Source organism: Pseudoliparis swirei, chromosome 18 (assembly GCF_029220125.1).
Source record: "Pseudoliparis swirei isolate HS2019 ecotype Mariana Trench chromosome 18, NWPU_hadal_v1, whole genome shotgun sequence".
Lineage (NCBI taxonomy): Eukaryota > Metazoa > Chordata > Actinopteri > Perciformes > Liparidae > Pseudoliparis > Pseudoliparis swirei.
The window spans coordinates 13,095,847-13,117,278 of record NC_079405.1 but is presented as its reverse complement, the minus strand read 5'-3'; the positions used below and the strand labels follow the sequence as shown (position 1 = coordinate 13,117,278).

The following is a 21,432-nucleotide window of genomic DNA, read 5'->3' as shown; positions in this document are numbered from 1 at the left end:
CAGTAATAAGAAAAAGGGTAAAAATATAATATTAAACAAATATAAAATATGCTCCCTTAGTGAAACTTCTTGTTTGGGTTGTTTTAGCACAATTGTCTTCAGTAAAATGCGATGACATCACTGAGTACATTTTTAACCTGGTGGTTTTTGCTGCAGTACACTATCGTGTCACTAGATGGCAGGAACACACTCATTTTAATGATGTTTTCCCATTGCAATATGTGAATAGAGATGCACAGAGACAGACCGAGTTTATGATTTCTAAAACAAATGAGTGGGATGTCAAAATGTGTCATTTTAATCAACCTTAGCAGACCATCACTGTCCTGTTGTAGAATTGGGACATTGGTCAGTACCAGGTTATAACAGCTGTATAGGCCAATCTTACTAGTTATGACACTGGTGTTGGTGAGATTATTTTGATGTGCAACTGTACCTCGAAATACAAGTGCACATCTGTGCTGCGGGTCCTCAACAGCAATATACAGTTCATTGATTGTTTTTCCTTCGAAGCCAGGGATGGCTGTTTGTGTCCACCTTGTGTTTCACTCATAGGACACACTTGTAACCAAGTTCTTTACCTCTGCTTAATCTACTATAGCCTATGTTCATTCTGTACTCTGACCTGAGTAAGACTCTGTTCACCATTCCCAGCAAATGATAGGACAAGTTGTTATTTGTTCGATATCAGTCTTTGAAAATGCCACAACAGCTTACTGTTAACTATCCCTTTAATTTAAAATAAAGTGCAAAAGAATTGCACAATTTTAGGAGGAAAGTTTCTAAAAATAGCATATAGGTGAACGTTGAAACACATTGCAGATATAATATAAATGGATTAGAAATGGGGTCGTTTGAATTGCTTTAAACCTGAAAGATGTTGTTGGGAAGGCCTATTTCAGGAAAAATATAAATTCGACCGTGTGCAGAATAAGCTATTATGAAAGCTTTTTTTGAAATGACTAATTGTGATTTACAGTGTATTATTACCGAAGACTTAGGTTGCACTTAATCAATCCATATTCCCATTTTTTTTAGGTTGTGTGTAAAACAATAGCTTCTTGATACTTAATGAAATTGTCACTGAAATTGACCTTTTGGTTATGTTTGTGGTGCTGGTGCCTTTTGGCTAACCAAGCTAGCTAGCACTAGTTTTAGTTTAGTTTTTGCTCAATTCGCGATTGTTATGCAGGATCTGGCCCACTGAGCCTCACTTCTTCTTCTCTCCACCCTCTTGCAACGTTATATACTAAACAACTAAATGAGCACATAGCAAAAACCTGCTAAAGGTTCATGGGCGCAGTGGTGCTAGTTAGCGCTTTTGCTACTTCCTGATGCCAACACAAACAAGAAGTAATTGCAAAAGCTGAGGATAGTATTGCATTATATCTTATCACTCTACGACTCACTAAACTAGAAACTGAAGAACAGAAGAAAAAGGACAACCACTCTCCCTATGAGCTTAAGCCGACCTTAATAATAATAGTAATGCCAATCATTAGTATTAAGACCAAAATGGCAAATCAATTGCTATCAAAACATAACCACAAACCTAGAGAAATGGCCACTGCCTTGCTGAGAGGTTCAATTCAATTTATTTAGTACAACCCAAAATCACAAATTTGCCTCCGAGGCCTTTACAATCTGTACACATACGACATCCTCTGTCCCGGTACCTCACATTGGAACAGGAAAAACTTCCCCCCCAAAGAAATGATGAGAGGTTCAATAATAACAGCAACAGTGGACGTAGTAGAATAACAATTATAGTATAAGCAGTAATGGTATCGGCAGTAGTAATAGCAATGCAACTAATAAAATCAATAATCGTCACAGTCGGTGTCGGGCAGGACCATGCAGGGTCCAGATATAACCACAAGCCATGGAAACCTGCGTAGCGAGAAAGCACAAAGACTCCAGGGCAGAAGCAGAGTTTGTAATTAATGGGACATGATTTCAAACAAAAGGAGAGACAGAAGAGAAGAGAGGAGCTCAGTGTATCCTAAAATGTCCCCAGCAGCTTAGGCATATAGCAGCATCTAGGGGCTGGACCAGTGCAAACCTGAGCCAGCGCTAATTAGAAGCGCTATCAAAGAGGAAAGTCTTAAATCTAATCCTAAATGTTGTGATTGTTTTCTGCCTGCCAGATTGAAAGTGGAAGCTGGTTCCATAGAAGAGGAGCTGAAGGCTATGGCTCCCATCCTACTTTAAAAAAATTATAGGAACCATAAGCATTCCTGTATTATCATTACTAATTATTCTGCATCTCTTTGAGACGGGATGTGCCTAATTTTCAAAATGTTACAGAGTTGAGAAAAGGCAGTCCTTGAGATTTGTTTCACGTGGGAGTTAAGGACAACACTCAGATTCTTTACGGTGGTGCTTGATGTCAGGGCAATGCCATCTAGAGAAATTATATCCTTATATAGTTGAGTTCGGAGTTGTCTGGGCGTAGTAGAATAACTTCAGTTGTGTCTAACATCAGGAATTTGTTTTCTGATAATAGTGCCAAAGGAAAGCTTATATAAAGTGAATAAAAGTGGTCCAAGCACAGAACCTTGTGGAACTCCGTGACTAACCTTGTTTATTGAAATTTCATCGTCTACATATACACGTTGAGATTGATCTGATAAATAGGACTTAAACTAAGTTATAGTGGTAATTGCAGTTGAATTGCAGCTGATTTAGTCATCACTTGAACTCTAATGCTCTGTGTGTTTCACTGTGGTTTGGGCTCCATGCCTAACCACATGGACCTAAGTCAAGAGTAAAACCCTTGCAACATTGTTAAGTGCTAAGAAAACCTGTGGGCGCAAAGCTGGCTGCCACAGAGCATCTAAGCAGTCATGCAGCAGGAGAGCGCATTCTTACCAGGAAGAGGAAGGTAATACACTGTTCGCCTGTCAGTCGAACATTGTAAGTCACTCTTCTCTGGATAGAGGCCAGTTACAATAAGGCACAGCATGAGGGTGTGTGGGTGAGAAAACAGGCCAAACAGCTGAGGTGACAGACAGAATGAAGCGGGCTCATAAATAAGTCATTTTATTTTGCTTTCTTTTTAAAGAATATACGCATAAACTACTCATAAAAACAAATGGAATTGTTAAATACTGTACACACCATACTGTACTCTCCCAGTGCATGTCTTCACCACAGCAGAGAAGTTATTTCATGATAAACTAGTCTTCATTCAGTTTTATTATTTCTAATAAGACATATGAATACCTTAAGATTAAATAGTATCAGTGTATGATGTAAACATTTTTTCCGACATTAATTAAGTCCAGAAGGAACATTGTGTTGGCAAGGTTTTGTGAGCAGGAGAGAGGGAAAGTATATATAAATTACCATTTGACCTTAGCAATTATCCATTTCCCAAACTGAACATTTTTCAATACCTAGGGTTACTTCAAAACATGTGCTACATGTATTATATCCTCCTGATGCTTCTTGAATAATCTACAACAATAATAATCATATAGTTTCTAGGCTGCCAGCAGCCAAAGTCTCTCAGACCACACCCACTGCAATCATGTAAGGCAGGAATGCATGAGCAGAACAGGAAAGTCTGTGTCAGGTAGGTAAACCCTGCACTGGCTTTGTAATTTCCATCTGTATTAACAGGTTAGCCTAACATCTCCGTGATCTAAGATCCGCGTGATGTAAAATCTCTACTTAAGGATATCCGGTTAGAATTGCCTTTGTGTTATGCTTAACCAAAGTGTACTTGAGTTGGTCAGGTCACATATAGAGCTGGTTACCTCATCTTTTGTAGATTATAATTAATTTGTTTTCCTTTATTACTGGGGAGTATGTGAAATATAGGATTAATATAAAAAGGGAGGTAGTACTTGAGGCAAATTAGTTCCAAGCAATTACTCACAGCTTGACCAAAATAAAATAAGCTCCTCCAACTGTTTCATGGAATTTCAGTGAGAATCGCATTCACTTAATGTTCAACAGGCCAATTTCTGTGCAACAAAACAGACCTGGACACTGAAGGAACGCAATCACTTTTTAGAGGGCTGTACTCAAAAGCAGGCGCTGCAAATAAGCAGAGCACAGTAACAAGTATGGTTGACAGACACCAATCGTAGAAAGTCATTTTTATAAAGTCTCACCAGAACACTTTTCCAACCGATGCTCACATGCACAAATCATGTACACACACACACACACACACACACGCGTACACACACACACCTCAACAGACAACTACACTACATAAGCTGCACTAGATATTCCAACGGAAACATGCGTAGCTACCAGAAATGTACCCACCTCGGGAGTAAAAAAATGTACCGTGTGGGAAACATTATTTTACACAGATATAGTGGCCTGAGTAAGACTAAAACTTCATCAAAGCAGGGAAACCACATCAGTGTCGATATACAATAGCAAACAGAAAAGAGATTCGTATGCTAATATCCTTCATTTTGTAAAAAATTAATTGGCCTTGTATTTAGACTTCATATATTAAATGATTCACGGTTACATTACTGACCTTTTGTCCCTTGTGAGATACAAAAGCAGCTTCAATGCATCTCACAAAACATCCTCAACCTTCCACATACAGAAAAACACTGAGCACATGAGGTTCAAGGCCCGCTTGCAGCCTCTGACAGTACCACAAAATCAGCAACAACAAAAAAACATTGAAAGTCATGAAATAAAGGTAAAAAATCATATCAAAAGAAAGCTCTACATTGTGGAATTTTTCCCACAAGCTATAGTCAGAGATAGCTTTTTTTTTTTTACATAAAGTATCTTGGCTGTGATAGCTACTTAACATTACCAGTAACTGAATACAGTGTGCACATACCCTGTCTGTTCAGAATACATAGGGGGTTAAACAAAATTAAAAGTAAAAGCAGCAGTTTGAGGGTTGTTAGTGTCCAGTTTCACAATTTTTTCAAGTGGCTTTATGCACAGTACAGTAGAGTCCTCTGCTACTTCCATTTAAACTTTTCAAACTAAATCCACATGTGCTTTCCTCTTGGTGTGACAGTCCCAGTCTAAGTCGGATACATCTGTATTGCGAGCTGCAGGGCTTTCCATGACCCGAAGAAATCTCTCTACATAAGGGGAGTCCAAGAAAGCGGGCCGCTGAGGCAAGAGATAGTAATGTGTGGTACTGGCCTTCTTGCCATTCTCCAGATCAGGGAGGATGCAGGGGGAGCCCTCACTTTGCTGTCTCTGTAAACCGCGACAGCTTACGTATTTAGGATCCGGTGCAAAGCTTTGGGTTGGGGGCATCACCCCATTAATGTATGTCGGGAGGCTCTTGGGGCTGGGGGTGCGGGAGCTGCCTCTAGACAAAGGTTCCCTTGGCGGAACCTTGGGTGGCTTGTCCTCATCGCTGTAAGCCCCAGACGAGACCTCTGCTGACCAGCGGCGGTAGTCTCCCGTCTTGATTGTTCGTGGAGGGATAGGGGGTGGAATCTCGGGCTTATCCATACTTTGGGTGTGGCGTTTTTGGCACGTGAGGCGCAGCAGCGAGGGCTTGTTAAAGGATCCAGCTGGGCCAGAGTGCGAGCGTCGCAGTCTCCTCTGAGCTTTGTCCTGCTGTCTCTGATAGACCGCTGGCTCAGGTGGTTCCTGTCGCTGCGGCTCATGCTGTTCCCGCACTTCCTGTGGAGGATGTGCCTGATGATGCTGCTGCTGCTGCTTGGGCTGCTTCTGGCTTTGCGGTCCTAATGGGACGTCGTAGTAAGCATAGTTAATCTGCCCACAGTCCCTGAAGCTCCTTCGATTGGGGACTCCATATCGAAAGGGAGACGATTTGGAACTCTGATCAGACACCAGACAGCAGCTATCGTCCGAACTCGTGAAAAATTCTACCTCCTTGTCCATTGCCTGCTCAGTGGAGACGTCCGTTTGTGGAGGGATGGGCGGCAGAGGCTTGGAGCATCTACCTGGCGTCTGTGGTGGACTGCTGCACTCGTACACCGAGAGCCTCTGGAATGAGGGGACCACCTGGTCATCATCAGCAGGACTTGGGGTTGATGGTTCAACACTGCAGGACAAGGAGAGATGGGAGGGCCTGGATTTCTTTGGCGGTAATCTCTGTGAACTGGGACTGTGTTTCTGTCCTGTCAGAGAAGAAAAATAACATTACATTAATGACACAGTATTGAATTATAAAGGTTGGCTCATGACAATCATAAATTACTACTTAAACTTCATTGCATCCTGTAAAAAGCACTCATATGAACTACTAGCTTTTTTCTATGTTTCTGGAAAACCACTTACTATGTAAGGCAGGAATGCATGAGCAGAATCTCGAATGTATGTAGCAGATGATTCAAAGAAACAGCACATCCAGAGCAGCATGTGTGTATTTCAAAAGATCTGCACTGTGCAGATGACAGATCATGCACTTACTTTCATAATTTAGACACGGTGGAGGTGGCCCTTTATGATGAGCACGAGAGCTGTTATCCGAGTGTGCAGTGTCCATACTGAAGTAGAAGCTGTTAAAAAGAGAAGACAAAAATTGTACCATTTAAAATAAACTGCCTAACCATAAAAGAGACGCACGCCATTTACATCTTTTACTAAGAATCTTCCCCTAAGGGCCTGCTAGTCTTGGAACCTGATCACTCACTTGTCCAGCTCATTGTGATAGTTCCAAGAGGGTTTGGACCCAGCCATGCTTTGACAGTAGCTGCCCCTCAGGAAGGGGTTTTCTATGGGAAAATAAATCTCCTGGGCAGCCAGGCCCACTGTGGACATGCTCCAGGCACACTCGGGTCGCATCAAAGTCAGGAAACACTCAGATCACCCGGCTGGCTGCCCCTGCTTTTGGTGTACCTGTAACACAGCCAAGACAGAGCCATGAATGACAGTGAAAGGTTTTGAAAGGAAAAGCCAATGAAGAGAAACAGAACTTTCAAAATACTCTCTGTAAGCAGAGCCCACATCCTCTACAAAAGCCAAGAAAGAAATATAGCCCCGATATTGGAATAGAGTGTACATTAACCAAATCTACCCCTTTCTGCTGCCCAGCAAACCAAATGTTTAGTCGTGGCCGTGTGCTTTGTTTCCCTCTACAAAAACAATACTACAATCTCCTGTGATAGGAGTGATTAAAGATCAATTTGACAAGATTTTAGGACTCTTATGTAACAACACACCAAGAGAACAGAGCAGCAACAATATTTAAACAACTGGCCTGAAGTAGATAACAGTAGAGAACTTTGTGTAAGAATAATTGGTGCTTCATATAATAAACAAATACAATTATTTTCCCACCAGGTCACAGAATAATTGTTACATTTTATATATAGCCCATATAAGCCTTCAACAATTCTCAAAATACGCAATCGTATGTGTGAACTCACTAACCAACTTTCCGACTTCTATTTGTACAGACTGTTCCACCTCTAAAAAAGTTTACAGTTTATTTTAAACTTGACTGTGCCGCGCTCCAGTGCTGCAATCTCACTTGTCCTGAACAGAAGAGGAAAGCGCTCCTCCAGTTACCAAAGATATACCTGATGTTGCAAGAACTCCTCAAGTCAAATGACCTGAATGTCCGTGTCAAGTCAAGTATGTGTCAGGGCTGAGTAAACAATGTGTACAATATTCAGGGGGAGGGGACTTGGCAGCATTTTGATATTTCTGGGGTCAGCAATACATTGGATGTATTTTTGCACCTGAATTAACCTGTTCAGTATGTCACAATCTCTGGAGACACTTGTTTGCAAAGTGCTATATCAAAGTATGCCAGTGTGTCGAGGATAACTATTGGTGTATTTGTCTTCAGCACCCTATTAGAAGTCCTATTTTTCAGAATGCAACAAAACAGGTGCATCCGTCAGCCTGGTGGTTATCTCTTCTGGAGACCACAAATGAGGTGCGTGCACACTCGGAGACAGGCTGTCCCCCTCATAATGGTGAAGTGATGACTGAGGAACACGGCCCCCTCGTTCCTGGTCTCCTATGAGCCATATGTATGTGCTGCACCGACAGCTGGTGAGAAACAAAGCTCTAAAAACAACAGGAAGTCCGGGGCATCAACATGAGGCAAACTGCCCACCAAGGCATGCGATCCCCATGCCCAGGGTCGTCGATTCGGTTCGGCGGGGATGGGAAGCAACATGATCCTCGATAATGAACCCCGGGGGCTTGTGCTTCCTCTTGCAACAGGTGCAAAGACAGTTCATCGTGGCAGTTAACTGCAGGAGAATTTACAGGCAACAGGATTAAACAAATGACGTGTCATGCAGAGCATTAACCCTCTTGAGAGAGAATGTACATTAAGTCACTGCATTCACGAGAGTCTTTATATGGTCTCGGCGTTTATACAATAGGTGGACAGGCTCAACACGAGTGTGAAGAGGGCTGATGGGGTTAGCGGGGATGTAGAAACATCAGGAGATAGCTCGCCTTTGATTTAGGATTGCAGTAGTCAGACCTAGGAAGGAGTTCACACCCCGCTCATGACACCCCTGCAGCGGTTTCCGAGCAACCATACCCGCTCTACCTGTGCGGCAAGCAAACAGCGCGCACACCCCCTCACTTTACCGGATTGAGATAATAATGGTTAAAGGCCCTCTAGCAGGCAGGTGACTCACACCACAACAAGTCAGCTATCTGGCGACGACAGGTAATGATGATACAGAATGGTTTGTTATTTCAATTTAAGCGGGGACATATATATATATATATATATTCCGTTATAGGTTTGCAATTGACTAAACATTATGTAAGGGATTAATCATTGTATACCCATCATAAAAAATCAGTCTATATAGTCATAAAAGTGGAAAATGTGTTCCCAATTTGTAGTTTATTTGTGTAAGAACTTAACAAACTTTATAAGGCTTAAAGACAAGTTGCTTCTCTGAATGGCTGAGAAAAAAACATAAACAAAAAAATATATAAAAAATACACACGATTAAGCCTCATCTCAGAGGTGTCCGCCGTCGCGCTGGCACTAACATACACAACAAGAGACAGACATGGGCTCTTTCTTACTGCAGCCAACACCAGACATTTCAAATCTCTTTCTGAACTCACCTAAATAACTTCCCAGCGTTCCTCCGCGGACTCGCTCCTAGACTCCTCTTCTGTGAATTATAGCTCCTCGATTTATTTGGTTTAATTGACTCTGGAATCGTCTGATTGCATCAGGGACAGCACGCCAGGGAATATGTGGCTAAACTGAGACACTTTTAGATAAGTCTAGTATTGTAGTGAGCAATGTTTTATAAGATCCACCACACCAGAGGCGCACTGGCTCCGCCTCGAACACTTGCCCTTAAAGGCGCAGTGTTCTTTTTCACCACGTCTCTCTGCAGCGTACATGCGGCAGGACAGGCTGAGTGCAGATGGGACATATATACAGGCTAATTTAGGCATTAAGTTAACTTGATGTGATCAAAACCTGAGCACGGAGCAAGGATACATTCAGCTGATAAAGTGCTCAAGTGGAGGACATGAACACCTCAACAATTAGACTGTTGGACGTGAAGCTGCTCTGCGAATTGGCTACAGCTCAATGGGGATTGGTTGATGCAGTGGAGCTATGTTTATTCATAATTGTATACTCTGCTTTGCAGCAGTAAAGTCATAATTATAAGGCGTTAGTTTAACTTTCAAAACTTTTTATTGTCTTGACCTATATTGTAGTTCAAATGTGTCTCCAAGCATATACATGCTGCAGTCAAATGTAAATCTCATGGATCTGCAGCGAGACAGAGGCAGTAGTGGGGATGGCTCCAGGGTAGATAACACAGACAACAGGCAAAGCAACACAGCCAGAAACACTCTTATCTGCACAGCTGCTGGCTGAATGGAGTCCAGATTGTTTAGCTACTCGCTTATCATATCAGATTCAGATTATTTTAGCTGGACCTGCTGGCATAATGTTCACTTAAACCCATTGTAATTAGGTAACCGAGGCCACAGACGTACATTGATTTGTCTTTGTTTCTGTGCAGGGTCATATTTAAATAATCTTGCATGTGCCATCACTTAGTCTCCCACCCTCTATGTGCAGTCATTTAGCCAACTTAGATCTTAAGTGGTGTTGTATTAACTATATGTCACCAAACCTAACCGGGCTATACAAACCCAGCACTGACATGCACACTAACCAAACAAAGTGATACAATGGCTACAAACAACTCTATGTTGAATAAATAGTGCCAGAAAGCAAAGGTGTGTGCAGAGAGAGAACAGAGTGTTCTTGTGCCTGAGTTCGCAAATCCTTTACAGCTTGGGCACGGGGGCCCCTCAAACCCAAAAGGCGTATCATTACATATTTGACCCCTACATGGACCAGGCTACTGCTAATCCCCCTTTATAATTTGAGGCACATTTTTGGGATTCCCTTGTTGTGACCTGCCGAGGAAGGTGTTTTGCTGTGGAGGTGAATGATAATGGCATCAGTGTTATAAATGATTTACATGTTGGATGTGATGGATGGTGCAGGAAATACTCACCTACAACAACAAATGTTCAGTTAGGAAGAGAAATTGAATGCAATTAAATCCAGTTCAATAAAGCATATACTTATGTTTATTCTCCTTATGTTGATTCCTGCTTTACATCTTTGAATCTGTGGGTAAAACAGTGTTCCATGTTTCACCAAACAGACAACAGAGAAATAAGCTGCATGTTCAAACAGTCTCTCCTTCCACTTCAGCCCCCCTCCCTTCTCTGCTTGTGAGCCACATCGTGATGTCATCACTCACAGGAAGTTCCTTATAAAGTTAGTCAGAGACGGGGGGAAAAAGAAGGAACAATTCAGGGAGGGAGATAAGCACCCACAGCCAGAAGCAGCTTTGATGAGAGATTGAGATGGCAGGTGAAAGAAATTTTGTCACAGAGGATGTCGTTCTCAGGAAAAATACCAAAGTGTTTATGTGTTATGACAAGATTTATCTTCCATACCCAGCATCCTCAAACCCCCAACACACGTATACACTCGTCTCCCATTCAGCTGCAGTTGGAGCAGAAAGGATTTTGTTTTGGTATAACTATGGAGTGACGCGTCAGTCTCTCATCTTATTATGAATCCCTCACCAACAGGAAGGGAGGAGTTTAGATGGAAATAAATAAGAAAACAACGTATCATCAGTGTAAATGATTTATTGACTATGGAGGTCACCGCATTGATTGCTTCTGCCTGCAGAGGTAATTAAATTACGTGCATAATTAGCCTAAGTCCAAAGTTCATGCTGATATAAACACAGCAGCAGAAGGTTCAGTGTTGTAGTGACGTCAAACCTGTGAGTCTGTAGAAGATTTCAGTGAATAGGTGATACACTTGTGTTTGATTTTGCTCTGTTAACATTTCATTTTTTATGAAGGAAAGATTCAGACCAAAGTTTGTTGGCTATCTATCTGTTTAATTAAACGGTTATTGTAAACACTTCTTTCAACTTCTTGCCTTTAGACATGATAATTGTTGTAGATGGTGTTGAAAATCCCTATATTAAATTTAAAAAAACTAGGATTAAGTATACATCTGCATATAGTCTATTCCATTTATACCCCAGGGGTATTGATCAAGTCACATTATTTCTTTGAAAGCAAATTGTCGAAGCTTTTCAGAAAATAATCACATTCAATGACATTATATTTGCGTAGTGGAAGAAATGATGTCTGTTAAAAGTATGTGCACAGCTATGGAAAAAAGAAAAAATATGTATTATTTTTGTGTAATTGGTGTGAACTGATTTTACCTGATTTATTTTGTATGTTCTTGTTAATTGTAAAATAATGTGTGACTCGTTATAAGCACCAACATCGTCAATCAAATACTAAATATCCACAGAGAAATACACCAATAATGCAGAACAACTTCAATATGGCTGCGTGCTCACACTGTCGATGAGCTGAGCATCCAGCCGGTGCAGCTGAGAGCAACATATGAGACTGAGAGTGACACATTGCCGTTTATTAGTTCTGGATGGTGGTTTTATCTGGCAGACCCACACACATTTGGCTCTTGCCGTGGAAACAATACACAAATCCCCAGGCAACGGACTGTCATCTCTCTCAACCATGTGAAAGAACCTCTACTGGGTAACCATACCAAACTCCTGAGAATCCTCCAGCTGCTTCAGTTATTAATCACTTCCTGTATTGGAACAAAGGCTTCTGGGAAATGGAAGGATTTTAGGGTAAATTGCCTCACACAGGTATTTAAATTTTTTGAGCGTAATATAATCAAAAGCAGCAACAACGAGTCATCGTTGCATCACTCCTTGATATTGTTATGTTGATTGGTTCAAGTGCCGCCACAGCCCGCTGTTAGTAACGGGTGGAGCGAGCCACACCGCCTCCTTGATGATGACAGGGTGTGTTTAGTCTCCAGGACCCGAGGATCACTTTAGACATAGACTGGGGGAGGTATTGGCGCGCTCATCCTATGACTGAGACTGAATTAAAGTAATGTTAGTGATTATGATGGCAACATATAAGTAAAGCTAACATATTGTATTCATTCTTCTGTTTGGGATTACGGGCAGTAGTAAAAAAGAATGGGAACATACTCTCACAGTCACACGTAATCCCCGACACAGACACCCACACAAACGTTCTCATTTGTGTCTGGTGTTTGGGGGAAAGCTGTGAAAACGACAGCTGTGGTGTGATGAAGAACGTCACGCTGGTTCTACAGCTGCTGGCTCAGAGCCAACTCTGCTCACAGGCTGCACCACCGGAGCTCTACAGGATTGACTGACACAGACGGAAACCTGCTCCTAATATGCCGTGTTTCCGGCCAACCAGCGAATGTTCGGTGCACAAAACATTAGCTCTATCTTTTGCCTACGTTTTCCTTTTATGTGCTAGCTGCATTATTGTATCCTAAAGGGTCCAGTGAGGAGCCTGTTTCCCGTAGTGTAATGGTTGTATTGTCTTTTTAACGTCCAAAACAGGAGTTTCTGTCATTTGGCCGATGAGTATCACAGGTTTCCGTTGTGTTTTGATGTCAGCCTGCAGAGGCGAAGGTTTAGGTTTTTCTTAATGTAGCCATCTATTAATCTTAGGTAACAACTGATTGCTGGGGGAATTCACTCTTCCCCTGATTTCCTGGCTCAGCTTCACTCCTGGGGGATATTAGAAACTCAGCACACAGCAAGACCCAAGGCCCCCAGGTCTGCTGATAGAGATTTCAGATGTTGTCCACCAAGAAGATCACCAGGCGTGCCATCAAAAGGGGACACTTCCAATGCAGTAAGCTATAAATAAGTAGCCACCGGGTTAGGAAAGCATTGCTGTCTTGGTGCACTAAGAGGACAGAAAAACGCATGTGTAATGAAGGATACATTCCCCAGATGAGCTACAGTGAGCTGACTCCTGTTTCCACATTTGTGTATGAAAAACCTCATGTGGTATGGTCTGATGAAAAGCACTGAGTCATTCAGGGCAGAGTATCAGCTTTGTCAGAGAGCTTTTTGTTCCATTCACAAACGGATGTAGGGCCCCTGGTGGAGTCAGCCAGACTACCTGGTCTGACGCTAGGCAGCAGCCACATTAATTCCTCACAACAGAAACGCTGTGGATCACCGCTCACGCAAGCCTCTTAACGAGCAAACCGACTGGATCAGGAGAATGTAGATGAGGCCCAGCTCCCATTTTCCATTCCTTATGAGCAGATTGGCTGTGCAGATGCATATGTTTGGGGCAAAATGTGGCACTTCAAGGGAGAACCGTGCGTGGGTGGAAAAGCAGTTGTGTCCTTAACTCAATCGTCAGGGTACAAGGACTATTACTGCCTCGGGGGTACACGGTAGAAGCTAATGATTAATTAATGTTTCATCTAATCTGCACCACAACACCATTTGTATCTTTTCTAAAGAGTTAATGCAAAGTTACACTAACCCATGGTGTTATATTGGAGAACACAGAATTTTAGATATGCACAGATAAAACATCTAAAACAACCAGAAAATGCTGAATGTTTTACACCAAGGTACTGGCAAGACAAAACCGGAGGCAAAATAGAGGCTTCAAAGGAGGCACCTTCACTGCTTTGTAAATTTAGCTCTGGGGGGAAAGAACATTCAAAGTCAAGTTTAAGTAATGACTGTAATTATTTTGGAGCCAGCAGATTATTCTCAGCTCTGCAGAAAAATAATGAGTTATCACTGCTGTACACCCTATTTTTAAATCAGGAAATAGTGATGCTGATATTGAGGTCGAATTACTTGCTTCTCAAATAGGTCATGCTATAGCTCTGTAGGTCGACTGTGTGTTCAGTGAACTAACTGTTTCTACATCAGGACGGTCACTAAGACGGACTGCTTCTGTTTAAAAAAGGTGATGACTTGTTGAATTAACTGTTGTTATGCCGTAGATGTAACACAAGTCTCAGTTTATCCTCGCCTTCTCTCTGCCTCCTGGCAAACCCTGCTGACGCTCTCCTCCCCGCACTGCTGTGGTCCCCAGCAGGAAGTAAATCAGCCAGGGAGCCGCCCCAGACCAAACACTGCAAGGGCCTCTGGAGTCTGAAGGCGTGTGGGAGGTGTGCATCGAGCTCACGGGGCGCTATGTGCTTGTTACTTCCTCGTCAAGTGAAAAAACAGACGTTGCTGGATACACAGACAAGCATGTAAACTCTGAAATCTGAGGACATATAGACACTTGCACATACTTGAGTTTACACACAGACCGATGTACAGACAGGCGTGCACATGCTTAAGGCAAACATTTTCATTTTACACACTCCAAACAACACTTAGGGCAGCAGTCTATACTTAACATCCTCTTCCCACAAATCTCACTCTGAAACTATATTTACTCTAAAGCCCCTCACATAATTACTCCATCATTTGGAGCCTTCCCTGAATCCCCTTTACTGGCAAGCATTGTGAGATATCCACTACACAGGAAAAGAGTGTCATTTTACACTTCTCCAAGAGATATCACACTCATATACGTGTGCTTCTGACCTCAGACTGTCTTTGTTGGAGGGCTGGCTTTAAATAGGGGCTCATGCCAAAGTGGTTAAGACACATTGTGACACTGTGCTAGCATTAAAAAGCCTTTTATCTCTCGTGACCCGAACCAGGCCCCGAACATGTTTGTCTTCAGGAGACATTTTTAAAAGAATTAAAGCTGGAACCATCTTTCTAGATTTGCAAAAATAAAACAAATGGCATCTTTTTTTTTGGACGGCATGTTTACCAATACTACTCTCTCAGAACATAGAGAAAGTATTGTGAAAATATCCTCAGCTCATGTTAAGTTTCCACTGTGAGTTTTTAGGGAGATCAAACATATAATACATCAGACAATAGAAAGCAAATCTCTCTGAAATAATCCTGTCTGATAATTAGCTTTTATTAGAAATGCTGCCATCATTCCCTGGAATAACTCTGCCCTCAATAAACTCGAACACAGAGCCTCAGATGAAAGTGTGGGTAATTTTCCATGAGCATGTACATATGTGACGTCTGAGACATCAGTATCGGTGTCCTTCATAGGCGACAATTACCAATCCTTTTTCTGTGACTATCCTGATGCATTTGCTCCTCACTTGATTGTTTTATCATCTCCATTTCCGTAACCCTTATCTTCAGACAGGATGAGGAGCCTAATGTTTACATTAGTCTCACCGCAAACACACACATGAATGCGTTTTCCCAGAGATTGAGCCTCTCAGGCCACCATTGTGTCATAAACGAGAGAGAGGACACGCAGCATGATAGACAGAGCAGCCAGACGGCGAGGAGGCCTGTCTTTGAATGTTTACTCAGATTATAGTACGGAAAGTACGCATCCTGAAATACAGCAGGAGTCGCCAGGAGGACACAAAGGCAGTTTGTCATCTTGAAGGGCTTCATAAAAAAAACAATGATAGCAAAAGAAAGCACACCCACTGACAAATGAGAAGAGAAAGAGAGTAAAGTCACAGTTACAATGTATATTTAAAAACAAAACATCAAGTTTTAAACGGATGTTTGGCAAATAAACGTGATGGTATATTAAAGACTCCTGTTGTTTATATTCCTGTATATTTAACAACATGCTGCTACACAGTGAGTGCTTTGAGTTTATCCGGCATAGCTGCAATCTCTTTTGAAGTGATCTTGCAAAGTGTTCCCACATGGATGCACTAATTAAGTTCAGGCTCATTAAAATGCTGAAAGTAGCCCCTTTGAAATACGGTCTGGAATGCTGCAAACACCAAACAAATCCCTGTGATATCTTTCAGCAAAAGTCTTTTCAGATTAAGAACAAATCATTTAGAAATGTTTGTTCTCTGTGTGGTGAGAAAGCACGATGAAAGTCAGGATGTAAAGGTGTTATACATAAAGTCCACCGATGAAAGACTATCTGCAAAGTGTTTCCTTTTTGTAATGGAGAGGGGAAGAAGGGAGGCTACAACACATTCTCTCAAACTGTGCCCAGCTCTAACTAGTGGATGCATACCAAACTCTGGCTAGATAAGATTGTAAGTCATTGAAAGAGGTCCAAAACACCCAGCTCTTCCCTCCCCTGTTGCAACAGCTCCTTTCAGGGATATCTCTACTTGAACCTCTATCAGGGCAGGAAGCACCCAGCCGAGAGAGAGACAACAACAGCTCTACTTCCTCTGGCTTTTACCCTGAACTAAGAAACTTAGCTCATGGGAATGGGCATTCTGGAAAACATGATGAGTTTGTGTTTATGAGCGTCCACATGCACGTACAGTATGTCCACGTGTACATTGTGTCATTGCAGGCGTAAGAGTAGGACATATAACGTCAGCACGGAAGGAACAGCAGGGCTCAGAGCACAAGCACTTTATGGGAGTATGTCAGCATGTTGTTGGCACTCTGTGTGAGAAGAAGCAGACGCAACCTTAGACGTGTTTTCCTAGTCCCCGGTTGCCTGTGACTCAGAAGAGCAGCAGACACACAGGGGATGTTTTAAAATGGGACAGACTTTAGTCTGATGGACGTGCTGGCCTGCACCAAACACCTGACTTATACAAGAGCACAAACGCCACTCCCTGCTGTCTTGTGGCCTTTTGTGTTTGCATAGGCACGTGTCCATGTGACGTAATGCAGAGCTGTCATGTGACATGGCTAGAGCTCGGCAAACAGAACTGTGTCATGTTGTTCCCAAGCCAGTGTAGTATTAGTGATATTTACACCTTGAGTCAGATCTTGGTCAGGAAGAGAAGAGAGGCTAAACTTTCCTTCAAAAATTGACTTGATGATTCACATGGGAAAAAGGGAGTTCAAGAGGAAGACTGTGAGCGGGTTCGAGAAAGATGGGTCAGGGAGTAGTCACAGGAGAGAAGCCACCCACACTTACCACAGCGGCTTGACTCATGCGGCGGGGTTGGCACACGGCTGTGGGACAGGGACGTTGCACCGGGTCTTCTCTGCAGGATGTGCTGCCTGAACCCTGAGGCGGAGCACAGCGGAGCGTCACGGCCACTGACAGCAGCTTTCACGACTGGAGCCACAGTGACTGGCGACTGATTAGAGCGGACACACAGTGTGTCACACAGAGAGGGCGTGTACATGCTTCAGCAGTGAACAACTGAGCTCTGCACGACTTTATCCAGCTCTAACAGGGTCAATGATTCATGCGTGGTGTTCAGGCAATTATCTTCCTGGATGACAGAGTAAGACATCTGAGAGGACCTTATGCGAATGAGTGGTGGTGCAATCTCCTTTCTGCGAATATTTATTGTTCCTGTCCCATGTTAGCAATCAACGTGAGTGGTTATGATCGTGTGTAACACCTGATGTTTTGTTTTTGCACCTGGCCTCGCTTTCCTGTTTTCATTTAACTGTGTCCCTGATCACTTTATGTACACTCTGTTTCTCTCCGGCTTGTGTAGCCAAGCTGATAAAACCCTCCCTCCTATGGACACTCAGATAAGAGCCTGTGATTACGACATCCAGAGTGGTTAGCGTGCACTCTTACCGAGGCACAATACACATGTGATGTGTATAAATCTGTTCTTACTAGCTCTTCCAGGGCTTTAGGGTGTTTCCTGATTGAATATGTTGAAATATTCTCGTGCTACCGAAACCACACAGTGACACACAAAGTAAAAACCTTCCTGTAGTGCACGGTTGCCAAGTTGTCTTTGTCTTCATTATATTAAATTAAGAGCAGGTGCTAGCTCTGGTAGCTAGGCCAGATGCAGAAAACTAAAGTCAGATGAACAACGGCACAAGCAGCAGACAGCACTGGAGGGTAAGAGGTATTACATACAGTATGTGAACACCTGTGGAAACCTTTTCAAAAGACCAGCCGTCTTCAACATATTTGTTGGACTAGCGTCTCCAAGTTATCACGACCTGTCATTGTTCCAAACCACAATGTTAACAATTATCTGGAAAAGGTTCAACAGTTTGGAGCCAGCTCCTCCGAGCTCAGCCAAGCATGTCGGCTTGTAGGAATAATGTTGTGGCAAACCCATGTGTTTATAGAGCTCTCCTTTGTGGTAAACATGGATTCAAAAAGGTCTGACAGCTTTTAAACTGCCACCACCCACACTGTCTCATAGAGGCCGGACGTGGTTGAAAGTACAGCTTGAACTGGGCGCAGACCTCCGAGCTGCATTTTGTGTGACTGATTTGAGTATAGTGTTTCATCCACACTCAAAACCCACACATTGTTTGTTTGACTTGTTGCCCTAGTGATAGTGGCATCTCCCAATAGTTGACCTGAATAGATGCCATGGTGTTAGCACCAGGCACAACTTGATTTGCTTTGCTTCTGCTGATCGTACGAGAATATAAGTGGATCAGACTATAGTCCAACAATCCCAGTAAATAAATTATACTGGGCTTGCTTGCTTTCGCAAAGCAAACTGTCTCTTTCAGCTGCTGATATATTCTTATAGTGCTGCTGTCCATGAAGCTTTGTCTTAAATAAGATATTTCCAATAGGTACATTTTAAAATAACATGGTCACTTTCATGGCTGTGTACATGATTGGTTGCTTTACCCGGGGGGAAGGACGTCTGGAGTCTGTTTCTGGAGTGACAGTGATGGAGCGCGACTAAAACAGATCATCCTGGGCTAGATGGGGAGGTGTAGGGGCTGCACGCTGTTTGTTTCTGGATCAACATGCTGTTCCTTTCCGGCTCTGTTAGCTATTTGATAGAAAGAGGGATATATTACCTCAGTCTGATTGCTTTACAACCTGTTGGCACCAGACTGTCTGCCTCAGGTAGGATCTGCACCTGTGTGCTCAGCAAGACTGATAGTGCACACACACAAACTACACACAGCTCTAGAGACAGCCTCCTACTTCTAAAAGCTCACTCCTGAGTCAGAGTAGTCAGGTACTTTATAAGCAAGTGTTAAGTGGGGAATCAAATGAAACCGTACAATACTGTCACACTGGAACAGTGAATTTGATGCTAACTGTGCTGCAAATACACCAACGTATGAAGTTACAGAGCCTTCTATTGGTTCCACATAGATTTAAAATGAATAATCTGAAATCAAATTACAAAGTAATGCCGGAAATTCAAATACGCTGGTTGCATTATCAAGAATTCAAACTTATTTAACGAAAGACTCCTGCAGAGGGCTCAATTGTTTGTCAGATAATCGTGGGGCAACACTGAGGGTTTGTCATCTGTGACTTGTTGGACCTGATCTGTCACTTGTATCACTGTCCTCCCTCGGAGCACAGGGGGTGGGGTTTACCCCTAGCCTTTCTGCGCACAAGAGTAAATGAAAAAAAAGAGTTTACACTGAATGTTTCTGTCTATATAGTCGCACATGTTCTGTTTTGAAAAACATAGTGTCTCTTCACTTTCTTTAGATGAATGGGTAAAACAATTTAACAAATTAGATCAAATTAAAACTTGCAGATTGTGTAATTAGTCAAAATATTTCACTAAAATGCTAATGTGGCCACAACGGGCATCTGATAATGAAAGGTTGCTTGTTGCTGCAATGCTCTGACAATACACCTACTGGTATGTAGTTTATAAAAAGTGTCACATATATTTCTCGCAGCTGTGGTACACTTATATCTTCACCATCTCTGATGCATGACTTGGATCCCCACTGCATGCACTCACTGAAGCAGAGAAAAAAACAAGTCAGCATATTGTGCAACCATTTGACGCGGAGATCGTTGGGTGGCAGGCCATGCAATTCAATGTGTGCAGCAACAAATGCAAAAGTTGCATTTTGTAATCTGAACGTGCAAACACGTGCATCGTTGATTTCATGTCCACGAACATGTATTTATCTTACTGGAATACTTTACTTCTTATTTTATACTGAGAGATTTGAGGACTGAAGTACTATCGAGTAAGTCAAACTTGGCCTCTCTCTGTTTGAAGCATGTATTTAAAGAAAAGAAAAAAACTTGAAAAGTCAAACAGGAAAGTCAGGATTTATGAAAGTAGAAAAATGTGTTGCTGCAAGGTTAACCCAGTGTTGCACAGGAGAAATGTACCGATCTCAAAGCCAGCACCCCCCTTTCATGTTACCCACCCACCTTATCGCCCACCTCTTAACCTCTGGACATGAGTTCATATGTTTCCATCATCTGTGGTTCTGTGCATATACTGTACATGTGCACTGCAGGCGCTCAGTGTGTCATATGGCTACAGTTTACAAACAGAGTCAGTCTCCTGTTACCGGACACCGGAGCTATTCTAGCCTCTTCTTCCGATGCACACCATCCGAGTGTCCGGTCTCCATGTGGAAGTCTGCAAGCCAAGGTCACCGGGTCACATTCCTCCAGCTCTTTGGCATTCTGCCCCAGGGTTCAAGTAGTGTGGAAGTGTGTGCGTGCGCATGTGTGTTTGTGTGGCGTGCGTGCATGGATTGTTTGTCTTACATGCCACAAACTGCATTCTGTTAGAGGAGAGGCATTGCAAGAGAGTTCTGCACTGGTGACAGATAGAGGTGCACGCACAGACACACACACAGGTTGTATTTGAAATATAGAGCTTTAAAAGGAGATGTTATATGGGAGTGTGATTAATGTGGCTGTCTCCACACATACTTTCAACAGTCCTGGTTGGCTGGGAGGTGAGTGCTATGAGAAACTGCTGTTTGCTCGGGGGTGGACACTGATCCTTCAGGATCACTTGCACATAGACATATTTTAAGTCTATCTGGTTGATTTAGACTTTGTGTACTTGAAACTTGAGCACACCAGCGGAAATGAAGAGAGTCAGTATAGCACCATGGTGTTAGAAATGCAACACAGTTTGGCATCTAAAAAATCCAGCAGAGACTATAACAATAAACATTTTTGTTCATATATAGAGAGCAGGAGTACTGCATAGTTGACCAGCATCAGATATAATATGAGGATTTTTTGATTTACTTCAGAATTAGATCCTTTATGTAAATAAAACTATTAATACAACACTATAAACAAATTCCATTCAAATAACAGCCCAGTAAAGAACCACCTTACATCAACAAATCAGCAGAAGAATCAAATGCATGAACATAATGTAGTTTAATCACTAGCAATGCAGCA

General features: G+C 42.5%; 1 protein-coding gene across 2 annotated transcripts; it reads right to left on the bottom strand.

Moving 5' to 3' along the window:
* Nucleotides 1-1,576: 1,576 nt before the first annotated feature.
* On the bottom strand, nucleotides 1,577-9,167 carry errfi1a (ERBB receptor feedback inhibitor 1a). Of its 2 annotated transcripts, XM_056438308.1 has the most exons (4): nucleotides 9,025-9,167; nucleotides 6,608-6,813; nucleotides 6,385-6,473; nucleotides 1,577-6,092 (listed from the first exon to the last, which is right to left on the bottom strand). In XM_056438308.1, exons 2-4 carry the CDS (start codon nucleotides 6,757-6,759, stop codon nucleotides 4,969-4,971), a joined length of 1,365 nt encoding a protein of 454 aa, XP_056294283.1. In that variant the 5' UTR covers nucleotides 6,760-6,813; nucleotides 9,025-9,167; the 3' UTR covers nucleotides 1,577-4,968. The 2 variants fall into 2 exon arrangements, with proteins under 2 accessions (XP_056294283.1, XP_056294284.1); XM_056438309.1 differs by lacking the exon at nucleotides 9,025-9,167 and having other exon boundaries at nucleotides 6,608-8,989.
* Nucleotides 9,168-21,432: the final 12,265 nt, after the last annotated feature.

Coding starts and splice junctions, on each gene's coding strand:
- errfi1a (XM_056438308.1), bottom strand. CDS start 6,759: ATGCGACCCGAGTGTGCCTGGAGCATGTCCACAGTGGGCCTGGCTGCC. Junction 6,474..6,607: donor TATCACAATGAGCTGGACAA/GTGAGTGATCAG, acceptor TCTTTTTAACAG/CTTCTACTTCAGTATGGACA. Junction 6,093..6,384: donor ACCGTGTCTAAATTATGAAA/GTAAGTGCATGA, acceptor CTTCTCTGACAG/GACAGAAACACAGTCCCAGT.